The sequence below is a fragment of the Neolamprologus multifasciatus genome, chromosome 12, assembly GCF_963576455.1.
Source record: "Neolamprologus multifasciatus chromosome 12, fNeoMul1.2, whole genome shotgun sequence".
In the NCBI taxonomy this organism is placed as follows: domain Eukaryota; kingdom Metazoa; phylum Chordata; class Actinopteri; order Cichliformes; family Cichlidae; genus Neolamprologus; species Neolamprologus multifasciatus.
Window position 1 is genome coordinate 9508102 of NC_140450.1, and position 19322 is coordinate 9527423.

At 37.8% G+C, this 19322-nt stretch overlaps 1 protein-coding gene across 1 annotated transcript in view; it reads right to left on the minus strand.

Moving 5' to 3' along the window:
• Positions 1 to 678: 678 nt before the first annotated feature.
• Positions 679 to 19322, minus strand: part of LOC146506426 (transmembrane protein 132C) — a 265985-nt gene continuing 247341 nt past the window's right edge. The window contains exons 7-16 of the mRNA XM_085181047.1: positions 16918 to 17123; positions 14879 to 14942; positions 14536 to 14667; positions 13800 to 13877; positions 10980 to 11042; positions 10293 to 10421; positions 5407 to 5535; positions 4901 to 5200; positions 4165 to 4439; positions 679 to 2914 (exon numbers count right to left, since the gene is read on the minus strand). Of these exons, the coding sequence (XP_085037173.1) occupies positions 2302 to 2914; positions 4165 to 4439; positions 4901 to 5200; positions 5407 to 5535; positions 10293 to 10421; positions 10980 to 11042; positions 13800 to 13877; positions 14536 to 14667; positions 14879 to 14942; positions 16918 to 17123 (1989 nt within the window). The 3' untranslated portion in view covers positions 679 to 2301. The remainder of the gene's footprint in view (positions 2915 to 4164; positions 4440 to 4900; positions 5201 to 5406; positions 5536 to 10292; positions 10422 to 10979; positions 11043 to 13799; positions 13878 to 14535; positions 14668 to 14878; positions 14943 to 16917; positions 17124 to 19322) is intronic.

The window sequence follows — 19322 nt, forward strand, 5'->3', positions numbered from 1 at the left end:
AGGTCTCTTATCTGTGTCTGTTTACACTGCATTTTCTTTTTGTTCCCAATCCTTTCCATTGTGTCCATGTATTTTGATGCCAGCGTGTATTTTTCAAATGTTTCTTGTTTAACAAATGATTGAAAATAGAGATGCTTTTAGTAATCAAAATTATGCCCTTGTTTTCAATTGAATGAGCCCACTAAAAAAAACATTGTGACAGTTGGTTTAATTTGCTTTCCTAAATGGACCTCTGAGACTCGCCCTTCTCAAACAATTTTGAGTGTAATGGCCTCCATTTTTACATCTCACGGAGGTATACTGATTTCTACCCTGTACAAAGACAAGAACTCATTCAATACTTGAAGTAAAGACCAGAACATCTTTAGAAAAAAAGAACCCATAAGATCACTTTCACATTGTGGTGGTAGATAGTATTGTGTACCATATTTGCACTGTAAAATGTACAAAATATCACCAAGTTGTTGGCTAGTGGCCTGCAATCTTATTCACAAGCACTTTGAAGCATGTTTATTTATTTACAACATACAGTGTACTCTGAAACAGTAACACATTTATAAATAAATATTGCAATCTTAACATCGTACAGTTCTCCTTTTTTATTGTCGGTTCTTCATGACTCGTCACCTGAGCTTAACGAAGGTGAGGCAACCTTTGCCTGTTCTGAGTCCTTCTTTCCACTTATTCTTTTATGTGCTATCATTCACCAGCAGGCCTATTACTTTCAGTCTTTGTCCTTGCCCTGTCATTCCTTCCTCACCCTCTCAAACATGATTTCAAATAAATAGGTATCTAGAAGGAAAAAGAGGATCATATATTCTTAAATCTTAATAAATCTCTGAAATAAAAAGCTACAGTTAATATCTTCCCAAATTAGGGAAAAACATAACAAAGAAAAACATAAAAACCTTCTATTTATCAAAAAGGACAAACAAAAGGAAAAAAAAAACAATATATTCATAATAATGTTCAACAAGCTGGTACGTATCCATATCTGTTCGTCAGGTATCCATTCCATTATCATTATCCATTCACATGTCATTCAGTACATCCTGTTATCCCAATGTTCAACACTGTAGGTACTCCTGTCTGGTTGCCTATGTGGTACATTTTTTTTTAATAATCTTCATTATTAGGTGCTCAGTCAGGCTTTGCAAAGCCCAACCACTTCCTTTTTTTTAATATGAGACACTTCAGTCAGTCCCCTTACACTCAGTGTTTCACTGCGTGTGTATTTTTCTTTTTTTTTAACTTCACAAATGTTCTACTGTTGTCCAATCACAGACAAGGAGATGGGCCAGGGGATGACAGGAGTGATTCTGGATAGAGGGAGAAAGCCATCGTTGGCTGCAGGGAAAACAGAAAATCAGCCTCAAATATGGCTAATGTCCTTTCCTGTTTGTAATTGTGCAAGAATAAATGCCTCTGTCTTGGATCCAAGGGAGAAACAGTCTTTTGTAAGATACATCATTTTCCAACTCTCAAGACACTCTGTTGTTTCAAGAAAGAGCACATTTGCCTGAATACAGAGCTGAATGGCAATTCCCACCAGTAACTGCAAAATGCCTGAATTTCTAGTTGAGTACTTGGACTATATATAATTATTACATTTCACATGTTACTTATGAGAAATGCCATAAGAAATGGGTCACATGATAAACCAACAACACATATTCGTCAGAGAACTCGTTACGTAACCATTCTGCAGACTCGGCAGGTAAATGTTTGTATATCAAAAGTAGATCAATGATTAGTCAACGGCCACAGCAAAGGTTGGCAATATACCACACGAGTAAAAAAGACTTCTGAAGGCAGGACATGATGTAAGTCCTTCCCATCCTCGTTTAAATGTAAAGTGGCTTACAAATGTCTGTCCAATAACGTACCCTGAATTTACTGTAAGTATCTATACAATGGTTTACTAATTTTCTGAAAGTAAACATTTAAAACAATAGTGACTTTATTATTGATTTTTACACTAATATTTTCACAATAAATAAAACAGAAAAAAACTCAAAGTTATTTAGTATTTGCTACCATTAATTTTAGTGTGAGCTAGTGATGCTTTTCATAGCCTAAGGGATGCTAAATGTAAGCGTCCCCAACCCAACACAATGTCTCTTAGATGCTCTTCCAGACACATCATCACACTTTATGTTCCCTTCACGCTTCCTATATCCCTCCCATTCTCCCTCCATATATCCACTGCAAAGGCATTATAGGTGAATTGTACTCATTGTCCATTCTCCCCCTACTGTACTAATCCTCTGCCCCGCCATTTCTCAGTTTCTTTCCCATCAGTCACAGATTGTCTTGTAGCCTCTCCATATAGGTTCTGATTTCAGACTGACCTAGGTCCATATCCTGGCACACCCACTTGATATCATCTTCACTCCCATTCGTCACCAGGACTGATGAGTTGGTGTATGGGCCACCACCTGAATTATCATTGGGCAGAACAGTGGCAAAAGATGTGAATTTGACGCGTTTGCGTTTGGCCGCTGCAACAGCAGCTGCAGCTGTGGCTTGGGGGGAATTATTCAGATGCTCCTTTTGACCTGTAGCATCTTTGCCACCAGTAGTGATTGCTGAAAGGCACTGATGCGATTCTGGAACGGATCTAGGCAAGGTTTGTCCATGGGTGACACCCCGATGTCCACCTCTGCCACCGCTCCCACTTATAGTGCCCATGCCCATTACCAAGGTGTTACCGGCCCCATTCAGTAGATACTTGTTCTCCTCGTAGCCCCCTTCATTGCGGTCAATTATGGTGGTGCACTCATCCGGCACGCCACCCTGGCATTGGTCAGAGTGGTCTGCTAAAAGGTCAGCCTCAGTGCCAAGCCACACCCAGTCGTGGGCATGGTTCATGTTGCCTCCTGCCTCTAGAACTGGGACTTGCTTGTGACGGTATCTGCAGAGGAAAATTCATAATGAATCATCAATGGAGGTAAAAATTGAAACAGATGCAGTTTCATGACTATAATCTATAGGCATTATCAGACAATATAAGGAATGACTGCAAAAATTGATACTCAGTTAAAAGTTGAGGATTTTACCCCATCAAAATATCACTAAAAAGTTCAAGAAAATTTGAAGGAGAATTAAGTCCAATTTTAGGTTTTCATGGCACTAGCAAAACAATAAGTGATGCATCACGGGTCTGTTATCCATCTGTCCATCCATCCATTTTCTCAAACTGCTTAACCAGTTTGGGGGTGCTGGGAACTATCAATTTACATTTGGTCAGAGTCATTTCTGATTTGTCTCTTAAAATCCACACAAATTAGCAGCACACAAAGGATATGAGAACATAAAACATGTTTAATGCAAAAACATTTATCTGAGAGGTATGCTGGATTTTTGTGCCAACCACCGCTGCTTTCCACTGATCACTTAATAAGCCACAGAGCAATTAATGTTCTCTGCCATTTTGAAACAAAAAGGAGAGGACAGAATCAGAAAAGAACAGATAACTGATTACTGCATTTGTCGTGAAAATATTGATCAGCTGATTTTAGAGGCTAAAGCGGGAGGAAGAATGACTGGAAGGATGCAGTCTTATCACAGGTAAAATAAGCTCATTGAACATTCCTGCTATTGTAAGGGTAATTCACTATTTATTTATTCTTTTTTATAATTGTTTAGGCTCAGTGATATGTGTTTCTAATAAACTAGCCTGTTGATATGAATATTTCACTCCCCACTGGAGCAGTAGTTACCGCTCTAAAAAGTAAAGCATGAGTGTATCAATGGGATCTTGAAAATCAGACAACAATCTCTACACTTGAAATTGTTTTATTTTCAATTGACTTCTCTCAAAAGGTTTCTCTGACAAAATAATATGATTGAGCAAAGCTGTTTATGCCCATAATTAAATATTGTGTGCAATGAATACGCTTTCTTACAGGTTTTAACTTAAAGGTTATGTACAAGACATTGATCTGGCTTAAATTTTAATCCTCCAATAGACAATGGTCACCTAATATGGGCATATTAGGCCCATACAGATTACCTGTCAAAACCAGCTTTTTGGTTCATAGATCCTTTCAGTTTCACATTATATTTCACCCATATATTAACTAACCTGCCTTAGTATTTAATGTGCATTATGTTTTGTTGCTGAGTAACATGTTTAGGTTTTCAGGGTTTGTTTGTTTTTACCTGAAAGCAAAGCTGACACAGTTGATGAGGAAAACCAGTATTGCCAGGCAGAATACTCCCAGAAGGGCATACATCCCAATCTCCAGGTCTGACAGGCCTCTAGTGGGCTGGGTTAGCTCACTGTTTCCCGTCCCCGGTACCTCCACTGGTGCTGGGTAGCTACTGTAGTCGCCTGGTTGGCTGGGGCCACTGCCACGACTACTGCTGCTACCGCCACCAGCACCTTTGCCACCTGAAGCACGATGGGTTACTGTACTCTTGGTTGTTGAGCTAACCTGAAAATGGAAATGAAAACACAGATATAGTAAATGGTTAAATTATGTGGGTTTTGTATATTCATTTGGATTCACGTGAATACGGCATTATTACACAAGACTGACTCCCTCTCCCCATTCTCCTGCTGGCCTGCTCGCACACTGCGCAGCGACATATTGTCCTCTCTGCGTCACAGTTATGTTATTTACTATATTTAACACAGCAATTTTCACAGAGGCAGGAAACATTGGGAGCTCTGTGCTAGGCATGGATAATGATCAGACTATATGTGAGACATACTGGGATGCTCTGGACGGAGAAAGTGTACTTAACAACCACTCACAGTGATTACACTACTTAAACAAACTAAACTTTGATGATTAAATGTGTTTATCCAATGTGAGTAAACTCTAAAACTACAGTTTAAGAAAATACTTAAAAATATCCTTTACTTGCTGTTTTATTATTATTTTTTCCATACCTTCCTCATGGCTCCTTCCTCTCGGTCCACTGCTGCACTGTTGGATTTCCACTCTCCTCCATCTTTTGTCCGTTGTTCACTGGTGCTGTTATCCAACCCTCCACCATCCTCTTGCCCCCCTCTTCCCATCACTCCTCTTTCGTCATTTTTTGCTCCAAACTTAACTATAACATTTCCAACTCCAGATGCCAGCACACTCTTCCTTTTTGACTTCTGGCAAGTTTCAGAGATGACCATCTCTACTCGAAACAATGCCCCCTGCCCATCACCTTCTGCTACTACAATGGGCCAGTGCTGTTCCTAAATGACAAAGAGAACGTGGAAGTTAATACCTTACAGTTTAAAACGCGTTTAGGCAGCTTTTGTTATGACTTTGCAAACTGTACATAAACCTTAACTGAACTGAATTGAATTGAATTTGGGCTTTCTGCTCTAAAAAGCACGATCTACAAATGTATAAAACTGTCACTTCTTTGCACTGCTGACAATATAAAGGAAGCCAGTACCTGATTGGTAACAGAAATGACATTTTCATCAAGTGAGACAGCTGAAAGTAGGAAGTCTTTTGGATCATATATATCCAATGGTGTCACTGAACCATCACTGTACTGGATCCATGCACTGATCCCAGCTTCCTGAAAAAGAGAAAAAAAAACCCTGCACAATTACAACTGAAGCTTTTAAATAGTTCATCCATTCATTAAAATGTATTTTAATGACACTGGTTGAACCTCTTGTGACCTTTTACGAAAGAAGATCAAAGAGAATATCTATCACTGATACTTTTTCTTTGCGCAAGATAGAAAGAATATTGTCATCTGATATTTCAAGCTAAGATAACTGACATCAACAAAGAGTCTTTGCTGTTCCCTCTTTCTTCTTTTGTGCCTTGCTTTTTTTTACTTCCTCGCCTGTCTCTGTGATTTCTGATCTGTTTCCTATTATGTTTCCTATGTTTGTCTTTTTTATGGTCTTGTTAACGCCCAATCTTGCTTTTGTTCATCACAGTACATTCCTATCATGGGCCATGTCATACAGTTTTATACTTACTGGACTCAAGTTTCAAGTTGGCTCCTTGGTAAAGTTCACATTTTATGCACTCAACTTGCCATTCTAAAAGTGTCTGCATTTTAGTTTTCTATTTAACGAAGTGAGTAGTGAAAGAGGTCATCTATGTCCACTGTGATTGACCATCTTTGAACAGAAGAAGTGGCTTACGACACCAACTGTCTGCCACCTACAGTGAAGTTTTGAGATCCCTTCACAAGTGCCTCACCCCCACTCACATCTTGCATCAGGTGATCACAATAGGTCACATGATAGGGTGAGGAAGGTCTCACAATGGTTTCACCCAAAACCTCTGCTGATAATGACCCACGCCTTTTTTCACACCAAGCGATGAGGGACATGATCAATAGTGGGTCAGCAACCCTCTTAAGGGACAACTCCCAGTAGGGACTGTCCACCATTTGGTTTTAGAACTGAAGAAGCTTCTTGGATTAGAGGTGGAATATCTTCAAGAAACTTAAAGAAGTCCAAGCTCCTTAGACTACTATGACGTGTATGATTTAGAACCTACACAGATATGCTTTCTAGTTCACTTTAACATCATTGAAATTGTTAAATGCTATTGTATAAGCTTGGGAACTACTTGATGGAACACCTCTCTTCGACTCTGAGTATTTTCTAAAAGGTGAGTGACTGCGGGCCAATCCCAAAGTCCACATTCACAGGCTCAAAAGACTGTGGCATGCTCCTGCTAAATCCTTAGGGCAGTGTAAAATCATCAAGTGCATGAGATGTCGCTGACATTTAACCATCTAGGAACCCCTTCCATACATTTCTGCAGGTTTTGCCCAGTGTAGTTATCCAGATCTAATACCACAGTAATTTCAAACATGTCATCAGGAGAAGCACAAAACATTGGAAAGCTAATATTAGATATTACAAAGTGTCAAAGACCCAACTGTGTAGCTTTTTAATCTTATTTACTGATATATGGCATTTTCATAATGTTGTCGTAGTCTTGGGTCATTTTCCCAGCCTTTTAGAATTAATGGTGTCTTGTGATTTCTTTGTGTATAATATTTTGGTTTTATATTTTGGGCTTCTATGTTTAGTTTTCATGTTGTCTTGTCATGATGTCTCATCACCCTTTCCTGTGTGTCATTCCATGTTTCCCCAGCCTTTCATGTCTCTCTCTCTTGTGCTCTCTCATCACCTCTCTCTCGTGTTCCCTCACTCCTTGTCTCATCTGCCATTCTTCCTTCCAAGCTCATGTGTCAGTATATGTCTCAGTGTTTTTGTTTTATTTTGATAGTCTTGATAGTGTTGCATGTTCGGTGTGCCTAGTTTTGCTTCCCCCGTGGCATCTTGTTCATTTGTGTCAGCTGTGTTTCCCATGTGTTTCCACTTCCCTCATTGCCCTTCTGTGTATTTAAGTCCTCTGTCTCCCTTAGATCAGTGTGAGGCCGCCTGTTCGTCTTCTCCCGCGTTCCTGGGCCCTAGTTTTTCCATTATCCCTGTGCTTTGCTTCTAGTTCAGTTTTTTCAGTTTATTTTAGCTATTGGTTTTGGTTTCTTATTTTGTACTTTCGTTTTCCACATTCAATAAACAGCGTGTTTTTCGTTCAACCTTGTCCCTGCCTCGAGTGTCTGTATTTGGGTCCGCTAAAAAGAAACACATGGTCTGCCGCCGCAGACCCATGACAAATGTATTTTGTCCAAATGCTGACCACACATAATTTTCAGTTTGTTCCTTTTTTACACAAATTTTTAACTAGATTTTCAAAGTAGCTTCAGAAAATTAAAAAAAAAAAAAAAGTAAAAATTAATTTAAAAAAATTGCTAAAATCTAATTGCTAAAACTAGATTTTAGCAATTTTACATTTCCACCTTCATAATTGTTAGTTTGCAATGCTACGCTTCCCAAACACATTTCATACACAGTATTGACAAGTAAAACCTATACACCTGTTTTGTGGACAGAAACACTTTTTTTCTCTGATTTGTCTTTTTCCTGTTCAATTACAACAGGAAAAAAATGGTGGTATTTATGTTGTGGCAATTTTAAAACAAACAAACAAAAATAAATATGAAGAGAGCTTAACATATTCTATATAACTTCATATGGTATAAAATAAACTTTGGCAATGTCATTAAAAAATCAAGAATAATAAGTAAATGCTACCTTGGCAATACGGTACAGTACAAATATGTGCATGTAATAACTGTGTTAACGGGTATGTGTGATGATATAATGGATCAAAGTGGAGACGAAGACGGGTTAAAAAAAGATTTTTAAACGTTATAACAATTTTAGTTTCACTGTGTTAGTAAACATAGGTGACAAATTCATTGTTGCAATTTATTTATTTTTTATTTATTTATTTTTGCCTGTCCCGTTAGAATTGTTGTCTGAAGGCCAAGAAAGATGCCAAGTGGATTTACTTTACCAAGTGGATCATCATGGCCTTGCCATATTGGTCCATTTGATTGACCTTTATTATAATTATGTAATTATTTTATTTTCGTTTTTTAAAGATGGGACAGACATGACTGGGGGATAGGACAGGGCGAAAGAATGAAAGAAAGAGAGGGAGAGAAAGACAAATAGCGGGGAGAAGAGACGGTGAGAAAGGGGGGAAGAAAAAAAAGAAAGAAAAACAAACAAAACACCTGGATCACCTGTATGGAGATAAAAAACCAGAAGAGAAAACAAACAACAAAGAGCAACATAATAAAAACAACACCATCACAATAAACTAGCTAACAATAGATAACAGTAGATACTTTTTTAATTTCACCTGTTGAGAATGAAAAAAGAAAACAAGCAGAAGAAAACGAGAGCACTAGAATAAACAACATCACGATGATATATGGGAATATAACAGTAAATACTAAATATTAAACATTATTGTGCAGCACGTAAGATCGACAGCGCACAGTGTGCTTTGAGGTAGGAGCCAAAAAGGGTGTTGTTTGTGTGTGTGAGCACCCGTGTGTACACCTGTGAGAATGGACGCATTTGTTTTTAAAAGGTTCCTTCATGTAATGATCTGCTAGAGGGTGTGGGGGGCCACTGCCCCGTCCACCAGGGCATGAAGCAGGTATGGAGAAGATCAAAACTCCAGACATCCAGAGGCCCTCAGAATACAAGAGACCAAGGAAGATAAGCAGCCACCAAGGAGTGAGCCGGGTGTGTACCTGGACGCCCATCCCCGGACACAAAGAACCACCAACGCACCGATGTCTGAGGGCGTCTGCCACTGGTAGGGGAAGTGGGGGGGGGGATAGGCCTCCATACCTTGGAGGACCTGAGATGTCCCCATGATACCCGACCTGACATATAGACACAGACAAACAGGCACACACAGATACAAACATCCATTCCCACCCTCATGCTCTCATATGCAATTACTCAACACTCACCCAACGTGGAGACAGACATAGAGAGACACTGTGCACACAATAACACTCCCCAAGCGTACTTTAAGCCCCAGGTCTAGGTACCCTTGCCCCTAGAGGGGGAAACTGCACCCAGACCCAGGTGGTGTTACCCTTTTCCCTGGGGTGGTGAGAAGCAGATCACCCCGACTCCGCGGCAGCAGGGAGGCCCCACATTGCAGACCCCAGTCGGACGTCCAACTTCTCCTCCTAGCCCCCCCGCTCCAGCAGGCCGCAGAGAACGGGGGTGTGTGAAGACTCCAAACCTCCCTCCGCCCACTCATATGTAGTGTTGATGCATGTGTGTTCTAAGGTGCATTTAAAACCCAGGAGGGCATCATTGTTGCGATTTAATTTCTTTTACTGGATTGTATTTAGGGCCTGAAGTTTCATTTAAAAAAAGAAAGGGCTGTTGTAATCGGTTGCTGTTGTAATTGCTATAGCCTTGAAGTTACATTTCCCTAATTTGAAACTGATTATGGGAGAGATAGCATCTAGATAATGTTCGCAGTGCAGAATTACTATTTAAGAGCCATGATTACAACCTTTAGGGAATTACTGTGAAGAGAGGAACAGGCAAAGATGGTGGCCATCATTTCACTTGTGTAATAAAAACCTAAAGGCAGAGAGTTGTCTGCATGTGAATCACATGGCTACATGTCCAAACTAGATAAAGTGAGAGGATGTGATGGCTTGCAGAAATGTTTTAATGTGTGAGTAAAATCACAGATATTCGTAAGAACAAAAATCTTTTTATATAATTCATCCATCCATGTTCAGTGTGTCTGCCTCTGGCTCTATGAAAGCTGGGGTATGCTCACCCCTCATGCAACCTTGAATTGGGTACTCATCTAGCCACATATTCTTATTGGAGCCGAGAAGTAAATCTGAATAACAGGATCATAAAATTTTAGCAGATGTAGACTTGACGTAAAGTGATCTCCTACCTGTTTAGGTGTATGTAGCAGGTCAGCAGCTGTGGTTGTTAACTGTATGGCTTGAGAATTTACAGGACTTGGACTCAAACTAAGGGACAAAGATGCAACCAGCTGGACTCCCAGGTCAGAAATGGTGACCTGCAGGTAAAAAAAAATGTATTGTTCACAGAAGCAATATTAAAAAAGTTCAAGTTGTAGTTTTTGTCCCCTTTTAAAGGTTTGTTATTCTGATGATGATCCTAAAATGTAAAGTTAGTCACTTTAAAATGGGGTAGATTCAGCACATTTGGAACTCTTTAGATCAATAATGGAAGACAGATACATTAATATAGCATAATTACAAAATAAAAGTGAATCTACAAGCATACAACTTTTGTATCAGACATTATTTAGACATTAAACATGCTATAAGTAAGAGTACAGTTTACACTTTAAGTAAATCACAACACTCTTTGTATGCCGTGCCATGGTCTGATGCTGCATTATTTAATAAATATGCATAATTTGAGTTCATTATGTACAGGTGCAGCCCTAATAAACACGTGTTTACTTACTCTGTGAGGAACTTTGGTTGTTGTTTGCTTTCAGATGTAATTAATCTTAATATTTGCCTCTGGTAGAACCTTTAGTCTGCTAAATTGGACTCAAGAATATACTAACCTAAATTACAAAAACATATAATAAAGCAATATTTACCTTGTCATCTAATACAGTTACAGTCTTCTCTGCCAGTATCGAGTCAGACAAGGGGGACAGAACCTGAAAGAAAAGACAATACAAAAACATATTTAAGTTCAAGTTTAAATCACCTATCCTGGCAAGCTAGATGTTAAAAACAACAAAATATGAGTTTTGGTCTCGTAGTTTTGAAAAGTATATAAATAACAGGAACAATGTTATGTTGTGGCTTATAGGAAAATCATTCTACAAGAAATTATGTTATTTATTTTGTCAAAAGTGCCTCAGTTACTCAGACACACAGGCTCAGACTCATAGTGTTCACTACATGTACACAGACTACTATTTCTGGACACACATCTGTTTTCACATATAAAAAACACATTCACATCATTTTGGACATTCTCTCTTATTTGCTTTGTGAGGAAATTTCTTGTGTGGACTGAGCCGTTGCCTCTCCTAAACCAAATGACTTTAAGAATTGTATTTTTTTGAAAGCAAGGAGTATTTAATTTCTTTTAACTGTTAAGTAAATAGAAAGTCCAAGGATGTTCTTGAAAGACATCCAACAGATGCCAAATATTTTTTCAACCAAGTCTAAATGTCAAGAAAATACATTGAGATTACAGCTGTTTAAATGTTTGCTGATAAGTACCTGCTACTCAGCTGTCATCTTGGTAATGCCTTTATTCAGCAGCAATTTTGAAGCATTAACTAAATGCTAAACTGAATTTAATTTCTTTGGTTACCAGGACATAAAAGGAAGGTATTTCTAAAAACTCAAATCCAAAAAAAACACCAACATTTTTTAACTTTAAAAAGTTTGCTGAATAAATGAGGTTTAAGAAAAGCTTATTTTTTCCCCAAGGAAATTATACTTTTTCTATTTTTTTGTGATTTGCTGTGAAAGTAATTGGACATTAGTAAGTACAGTTTTTGTAGAACAAACAGTAAAAAAACATTGTACAACAGAAATGCATAAAATAGCTTTTTTGCTGTCTGAGTGAATATTTCCTAAAGGTGAAATTTTAACATTGTCAGTGCAAGAGCAGTGCATTGTGCCACATAAACTTGGAGTAGTTAGGAGGTTAACACACACAGACTGATCATCATTGATTCATTTCTGCAATCTGCACAGCATGTCTTAGACACACATGCAAATACATACAGACAAACATGGATCTGTAAAAGCTGATGGTGCTGGTATTGCATGTGTAAAGAAAACGCAGGGAAACTCTGCTGCTGTCATCACACAGCGAAGCACACGCTAAGTAACGAAAACACATCTACGCACAAATGCACACAGACTGTGTTCCCGTCTGCATTCCAGCTGTGCCCCAGTGTGTCAGCATTCAACTAAGACAACAAGGCCAGAACTAAAGACAACTCAAATGAAAACAGAGTGGATGAAAAGAAAAAGGGACAGTGTAAGTAAGATGGCAAGCAAGCAAGAGAAAAATAAATAGAGTAGGTGTCAGAAGGAGAGGGACAATGACAAATAGAGGAGGACAGTAAGTGAAAGGGGCAGAAAGAAGGAGCATGAAAAAGATTGGGGTACAGATGAACAGGGGGAACAGCAGACAGACACTGATAGAGATTAGGGGGCCCATGTTGTAGTGTACTACTTCGCCCAGCGACAGGAGGACAGGCAGATCTGATTGGTATACAAAGACAATCTCGCAGCAAATGTGTCAGGGCGTCAAACTTAATCCCACCCTCAGCAAGGTAACAAAATGCAATGACTGACGGCTCTGGGATTGCTCCTCAAGACCGTCAGAGAATAACAAGGTGAGAAAGAGAGACTGGGGATAGAAAGGAAAGAGAGACGGGAAAACGAGGAAGAAGCGAGAGTCAGGAAGACAGAGCTGGGGGCTAAAATTGAAATGTCAAACTATCAAATGATGCCTGTCGACTCTGGCATCTCAGTGGGAATTCTCGGTAAATTCTCTCTCCTGGCTCCCAAACGGTCCACAGCTGTATATGTGTGTGTTTGTATGTGTGTGCGCGCGCGCATACATTAATGCAGAAGTCCCCTGCTAACACACACCTAGCTGTTACCAAAAATCATGCCACTTGTGCACTGAACTTCACTCCAACCATTTTTCATTTACTTGTTAACGGATGTGAAACATACTCTTCAACAAAGTAATGAATGCGACCATAAAAATACATAATTTCTATATATGTGATGCATGCAAGAGAGAACAGAAAACCATATAAGATGACACTGATGAGGACTGCGAAACATTTGGTGGTTTTGCTTTAGTTCTGCTACATAACCGTGCATAAGTAAATAACAGAATAAGCCACAGAACTATCCTCCACTGTCACACTGAGTTATAATGGCCAGGCTCATTGGAATGCAGAAAGTGCACAACTGTGTTCAGTGTGTATATGTGTATAATTTGTGAACATCACGCTGAGATGTCAGGGCCAAATTCAACATTTAATTGTGGCTAATTGTATAACAAGCTAGCAGGGGAAGCTTATATATGAGGAACGGGGATAGTGTTTACATCACCGGAGTACTTATGGCTGTAATGTGAAGTGCCAAATTACACCGCGCTTGACATAATGATTTCTTTCAACTATCTTTTTCTGGACTTTATAAAAAGCAGTGAATACATTGCTTGTGGAATTTCTTTTTTTTTTCCTATATTTACTCAAATACTGTATGATGAGGAAATAACCCACTGCAGTCAGTTTCTTAACTTTACTATAGGGATGAATATAGACTTTAGTAAGCAGAAAGGGTTCTTTTGGTGTTAGAGCTTATAATATCAACCAGTTTAGTTACAATTGAAGGGGAAGAGACCTATACCTATACCTATAGAATACCTGTATATTGGTGTGTCCCAGGTCCCGCCCGATTACAATTCGTCCATCTATTAATCTGGCAATGCGAGGCTCTTCTATCTGCAGAATACAGAAACAGGAGGCAGTCAAAGGATACATTATTTATTGTTTAGAAAGAATTACAATATTAATATACTATTGGGTGCATCTCTTAATTTTTGAATTCAGGTGTTTTCAGTCCCACTCCAGTGTGATACTCTGATACAATTTACTGCTGCACCAAGTCAATTTGTGAAATTTCTGTCCTCCTAGATATACCACAATCAACTGTAAGTGATATTATTACCAAGTGGCAGCTCGGGTACAAAGTGGCAGACCATGTAAAATTACAGAGTAGGGCTGCTGAGTGCTGAGATGCATAGTGTGTAAAAGCTCTGCTGACTCAGTAACTGCAGAGGTCGCAACCTTCTTAACATCAGCATAAAAAGCGTGTGTTGGGAGCTTCATGCCATGGGTTTCCATGGCAGAGAAGCTCCTGTAGGTGCTATAGTTGTTCACACAGTTCATCTGTAAATGCAAAAAATCAGGATATATGTTGTGCACTGTCTATATATTAAGCCACCTTACAAGTACTTATTAGAAAGTGTCACTGCCCATAGCTGTGAGCGAATAATTTATATCCCAAAATGTTATAAAAAAAAACCTATTCCTTTGTGAAGAAGCCATGATCTGCAAGTGAATAGAAGGGTACTGTTTGTGAGCATTTGTGTATACCCACCTTCAATTGGTCCAAGACCAAATGAGTGATATCAACTTGCCAGTCAGCACCCAGCATGTAAACCATCTCTCCACCTGGGTCAGATGGTTCTGCGACAAAATGAGTGAGGACCCGCACCAAAGCATACTGGTACTGAAAGGTTAGAACAAGGCCAAATTCAGACTCTGATGCTAAAGTGCACAACAGACTCTTACTTCAATGCTTGTGATTAAACAAAAACATGGCACAGAAGTACAACTCAGTATCAATAACTCAGTGTTTAGGCAGATATTATTCAGATTAAACTGCCTTTAAAAGAGTTGTGATCACTCATAAACAATACTGATTTACAATCAAATGATACCTGTAGGGTGCAGCCTTTGCCCTTTCTGTCATCGTCCTCATCATCTTCACTGTCTCTGGTGGGTCTGAAAAGAAAAGAGATAAATAAAGAAGAAAGAAATAAAATGAAGGGATGGTGAGATTATCCAGTAATTAAATGTCCCCTTTCCTCTCTCCTCTCAGCTCCAGCTGATGTACTGAATAATCTCATCTTCAGGTTACACTTTAAGCCAAATAAAGGACACTTGAGTCTCTAATCTACATTTAACACATTTAAACACTGTACTTGAACATTAAGCACTTGTAATAAGACTAGGATGGTCAAAATATTTTAAACGTAACTGGTTAATTTTCTATTCTTGTGTAATACTATCTGTTGGGCAATTTTTTCCGAAGCAGTAGATCCAAACTATAGAAATGATTCTTTGTAACGTTATAAACAACATCAAAAATCTTTTACATTATAAGAGGGTCTTGATACTTTGAGAAAAAATGAAATGGAACACATATGTAAAAATCACTATAACTAGGGGATTTAATAGAGTCTTGAGCAGAACTACATTTGCAACACTGTTGAGTCAAACCAGGATTATTGTTTGACTCAGTTTAACTTGGATTCATTAAACTTTACATTCTTCTGCTTTCATATGGTATCAAAAAGTAAAAAAAAAACCTAACTAAAAAACTAACTAAATTATTATATTTGTATTTGAAAATATTGGTCAATGGAACAAGGTTTTTTTTTTTTTTTGTATTTTGTGTTGTTAATCTAGTCAGCAGTAATCTACTAATAAACAGACTTTCAGCACCGCTAAGACAGCTGCATGTCTTTCTTCTTAATTATTTATTTCTTTTGCAGAATATAGAAAAATACAGCAGTCATTAATTAAATCAGATCTAATCTAATGAAATAAAACATAAGAAATATAAAATATACTATGAATGTACTAATTTTTCAATACTAAAAAACAAGAAGGCAACTTGTCTCGATTCGTCTCTAAATGAAAATGTATTTTTATCTCAGAAGGATGCAAATAAACACATTCTTTCTCCTTTGCCTGCCTCTGTGAAATCTATCATTGACCATATACAGGTGCACGTAGGATCATATAATCACACAAGAATATACACACAGAGGACTGCATCTGTGTCTTATATCTTTACAGTACCTATGAAACTCAGGTAATATTACAGAAATTTTCTTTCCATTACCCAGTGCCCCAGTTGCACATGTGTCTGTGTGAATGTCTCTACCTAATAGTGCTTGTGTTTCACTTTGTCAGATAGTGGTTTGGGGAGATGGAGGTGTGTTTGTGCACACGGCTTGGTGGCTGCGTGAGCAGAAATTGCCAAAATTGAAAAATAGGCCCAGCAGAACAAAATGGAAGGGTGGCAAGATGAGAAATGGGAATAAAACACACAAACACACATACCTGTCATACAAATACACAATCAAAGATAGAAGCACAAAAGCATAATGATACTTAGAATCATTAAAAGCTATGTAAACGATGAAAACGTCCAATATAGTCATTAATGCCAATGTAAGTTTTGGCAAGAAACACTCAATTTCTATTTTTAACATCCTGTTATGTGCTTTGTAACACTGGTAGGAATAAACAATATTGTCAGTCTGCAACTTAAAAGTGATATACCTTTGGTTCAGCTTTGAGAGAATTTGGAAAATATGGCATTGTAAGCTGTAGTGTATATATATATATATATATATAAATATACCAAAATTAAAGACAAAATAAATTTTCTCAGAGACGAGTAGGAAATACAACTCAACGAATGCCTGTACCATGAATTTTTGTGACTTCAAAAACTAGCAGTTCTTCACAGTTCACTGCTCGATTCTAACAGCAATTGCAGGTGTTTGTGCTTCCCTTCTGAATAGTCTTAAAATGTGTTTTTTACCAAAGAAAAAAAAGTCTTTGTAGCATAAATGAAAATGGTGCACGTGAAATGCTCTACATTTTGACAAAATTATGCTAATGCCTACACCTTCTACCGTGTGTTACACTCCCTCATTCCCTCAAGGTCAGACAGGCAAATTACCTCTTGTTAGTGATGATTGGCACCCTCCAGCCCTTGACCTGGCTGAGCTCAGTATCTGACAGATCTATCTGAAGCGGTAGCTTGGGCACCCAGACGGTGAGCTGAAGCTGAGCAGATAGGTGCAGGTATGAGAACTTGATGGTCAAAGACTGCCGACCACGCATTTCTTTGCCATTCACCAAAACCTTGTCACAGTTTGGAGAAACCTAAAAATAAATGTATAGATAAAAAAGAGGGAAAAAACAGTTTGGTTGAGACTGGGAAAAACGTGCATGCATGTGTGACATTTTAAACAGAAATCAAATGAGTTGCATTGAGTTTTTTCCACAGAAACAGATGCAGCCTCTGTTGTGCATTGCTCAAGCACAGCCTAAAGCAAGTTTTCACAATAATTATAGTGTTGCATCCAGTAAGATATTTCTCACTGATTTATAACAAGTTTATTTATCTTGTAAAGCACTTTGCAAAACTGTTCTGTAATGTGTCCTGAAAGAAAAGGTTAATAATGTACTTCTTCCTGTTGCATTAGTGGCATTTCAGGTTTGTGAATTCTCTCTTGTTATCTCCGCCAACGTGAAGCAAAATATTAACATTTAACAGCCTCGAATCAGTAAATCTCAGTCCTTTTAAGACATTAGCACAATTTCACTGAATACATAAGATGACCAACAAGAATACTGTGAACCAGAATACCAGTGGGTTTAGCAAAATGCATGATTTCTTTTTTTTGTTTTTAAAAAACCCGTCTAAAGCTTTTTAACACTCTATAGTACATATTTGGTTAATTTATTATTTATTTATTTTTGAAATTTAATGTTACAACACGACACCTTCTAATAAGATGATGAGTGGAAAGGGGGTTTGACCTTTGACCTCTGGGTAGAGCAGTCTTTTTAGGAATCAAAACTGCATGGGACGTAGCGCTAGCAACTGGTAGGAATAATGTTTGTTTCTATACATATTTAAAATGAAACAACTTCATTTATAAAATAGGTTTATGGATTTCTGAAGAAGAATCGATTTTTAAATATAGATTTTAATTTCATTTGGTTACGCAAAAACCATTTTTTTTATTTGTTCCCAAAGGACAACATTATGCAGTTCAACCATCTTTCTTATTGCATTAATGCTAAAGCAGTTGTTGTCCTGATTAATGCTTGTTTTAGGTGAGTGTTGGAATATACACTTTTAGCAAACCATCCAGTATATGACCCCATATGAACTGACTGGAAATGGACATAAGGCAATGGAAAATCCTAGATTGTATTCTGTTTAATTTTAATCTTTTTCAGTGTTTTGATTAATCAATGTGCATTTTTTACCAGCAATGTCTTTGTCAAAAGATAGAAATAATCAGTCAGATTTGAACAGAAAGTTACAGTTTGCTAAAATACTGCATTGGCTGTATTTGCATATTTATAGCTCTTTATATAATACCTAAACTAGGGATCTGTATAACATATTGCAACTGTGCATGGATAGCCATCAAAGGAACCAAATAGAGTTATTAGGTGAGAAAAGGGAAACAAAGAAAGCAATTCTTTTCCTAGACAGCAGTGAATTATGTTTTCAAGTATCTTAAAAATTGGAACAAAAGTTCAGCAGCTATGAAATAAAAGCAAGGGCAATTACAATTTCCAAACTGGCATAAAGTCAGTCTAATATTATTTATTTATGACTGCTTTAGAAAAAAAATATATTGAGAAAATTGCAATATTCAGAAAATGTAATATGTGTAAATATTTAATCATCAGTTGGTGCAAAACTGTGTTAAATAGACTATCTCACTATTTTTTCCTGCCCCACCTATTCTTATTTCTGCATCTTTATATAATTCTGTGGCCATTAAACCATTCCTCAGAAGTTTATAACTTCTCCACCCTCTCTTTCTCTACACTACACTTCTCATCCCTCCTCCCACCCTTTCTTTCATCAAATGTTCTGTGCTCCCCACCCATTCCTATTTAACCCTAAAGCATATGAACATTCATTTCCTGCTATCTGACTTCTTCACCCTTTTTTGTTTTTACACACCAGTCTTCTTCCTTTTCTAAATCTGCCAACTTCTGTTTATTAGGTTTTCCACTCAGCTGCACCTCACATTCAATCCCCGTGTTGTAGAAATTCGTGTATCAGACATCACTACTTACAGATGACTTATTTAAAAGCTCACACCACCCACACTACAGTTTGTTTTTTAAAATCTTTAACTGTAAACAACTTGGCCTATTGTACTGTACACCATTAAGCTGAACTCAATTCATCTAAATATTCATTTTATCTCTTTACAAACTGTTACTGTTAAGAATGATTTAGTTATTGCAATAAGACAATGAAAGACAATGGAAATGTTAAATAGACATAGTAAAAACACCTACATCGTATCACACTTTAATCAACATTTC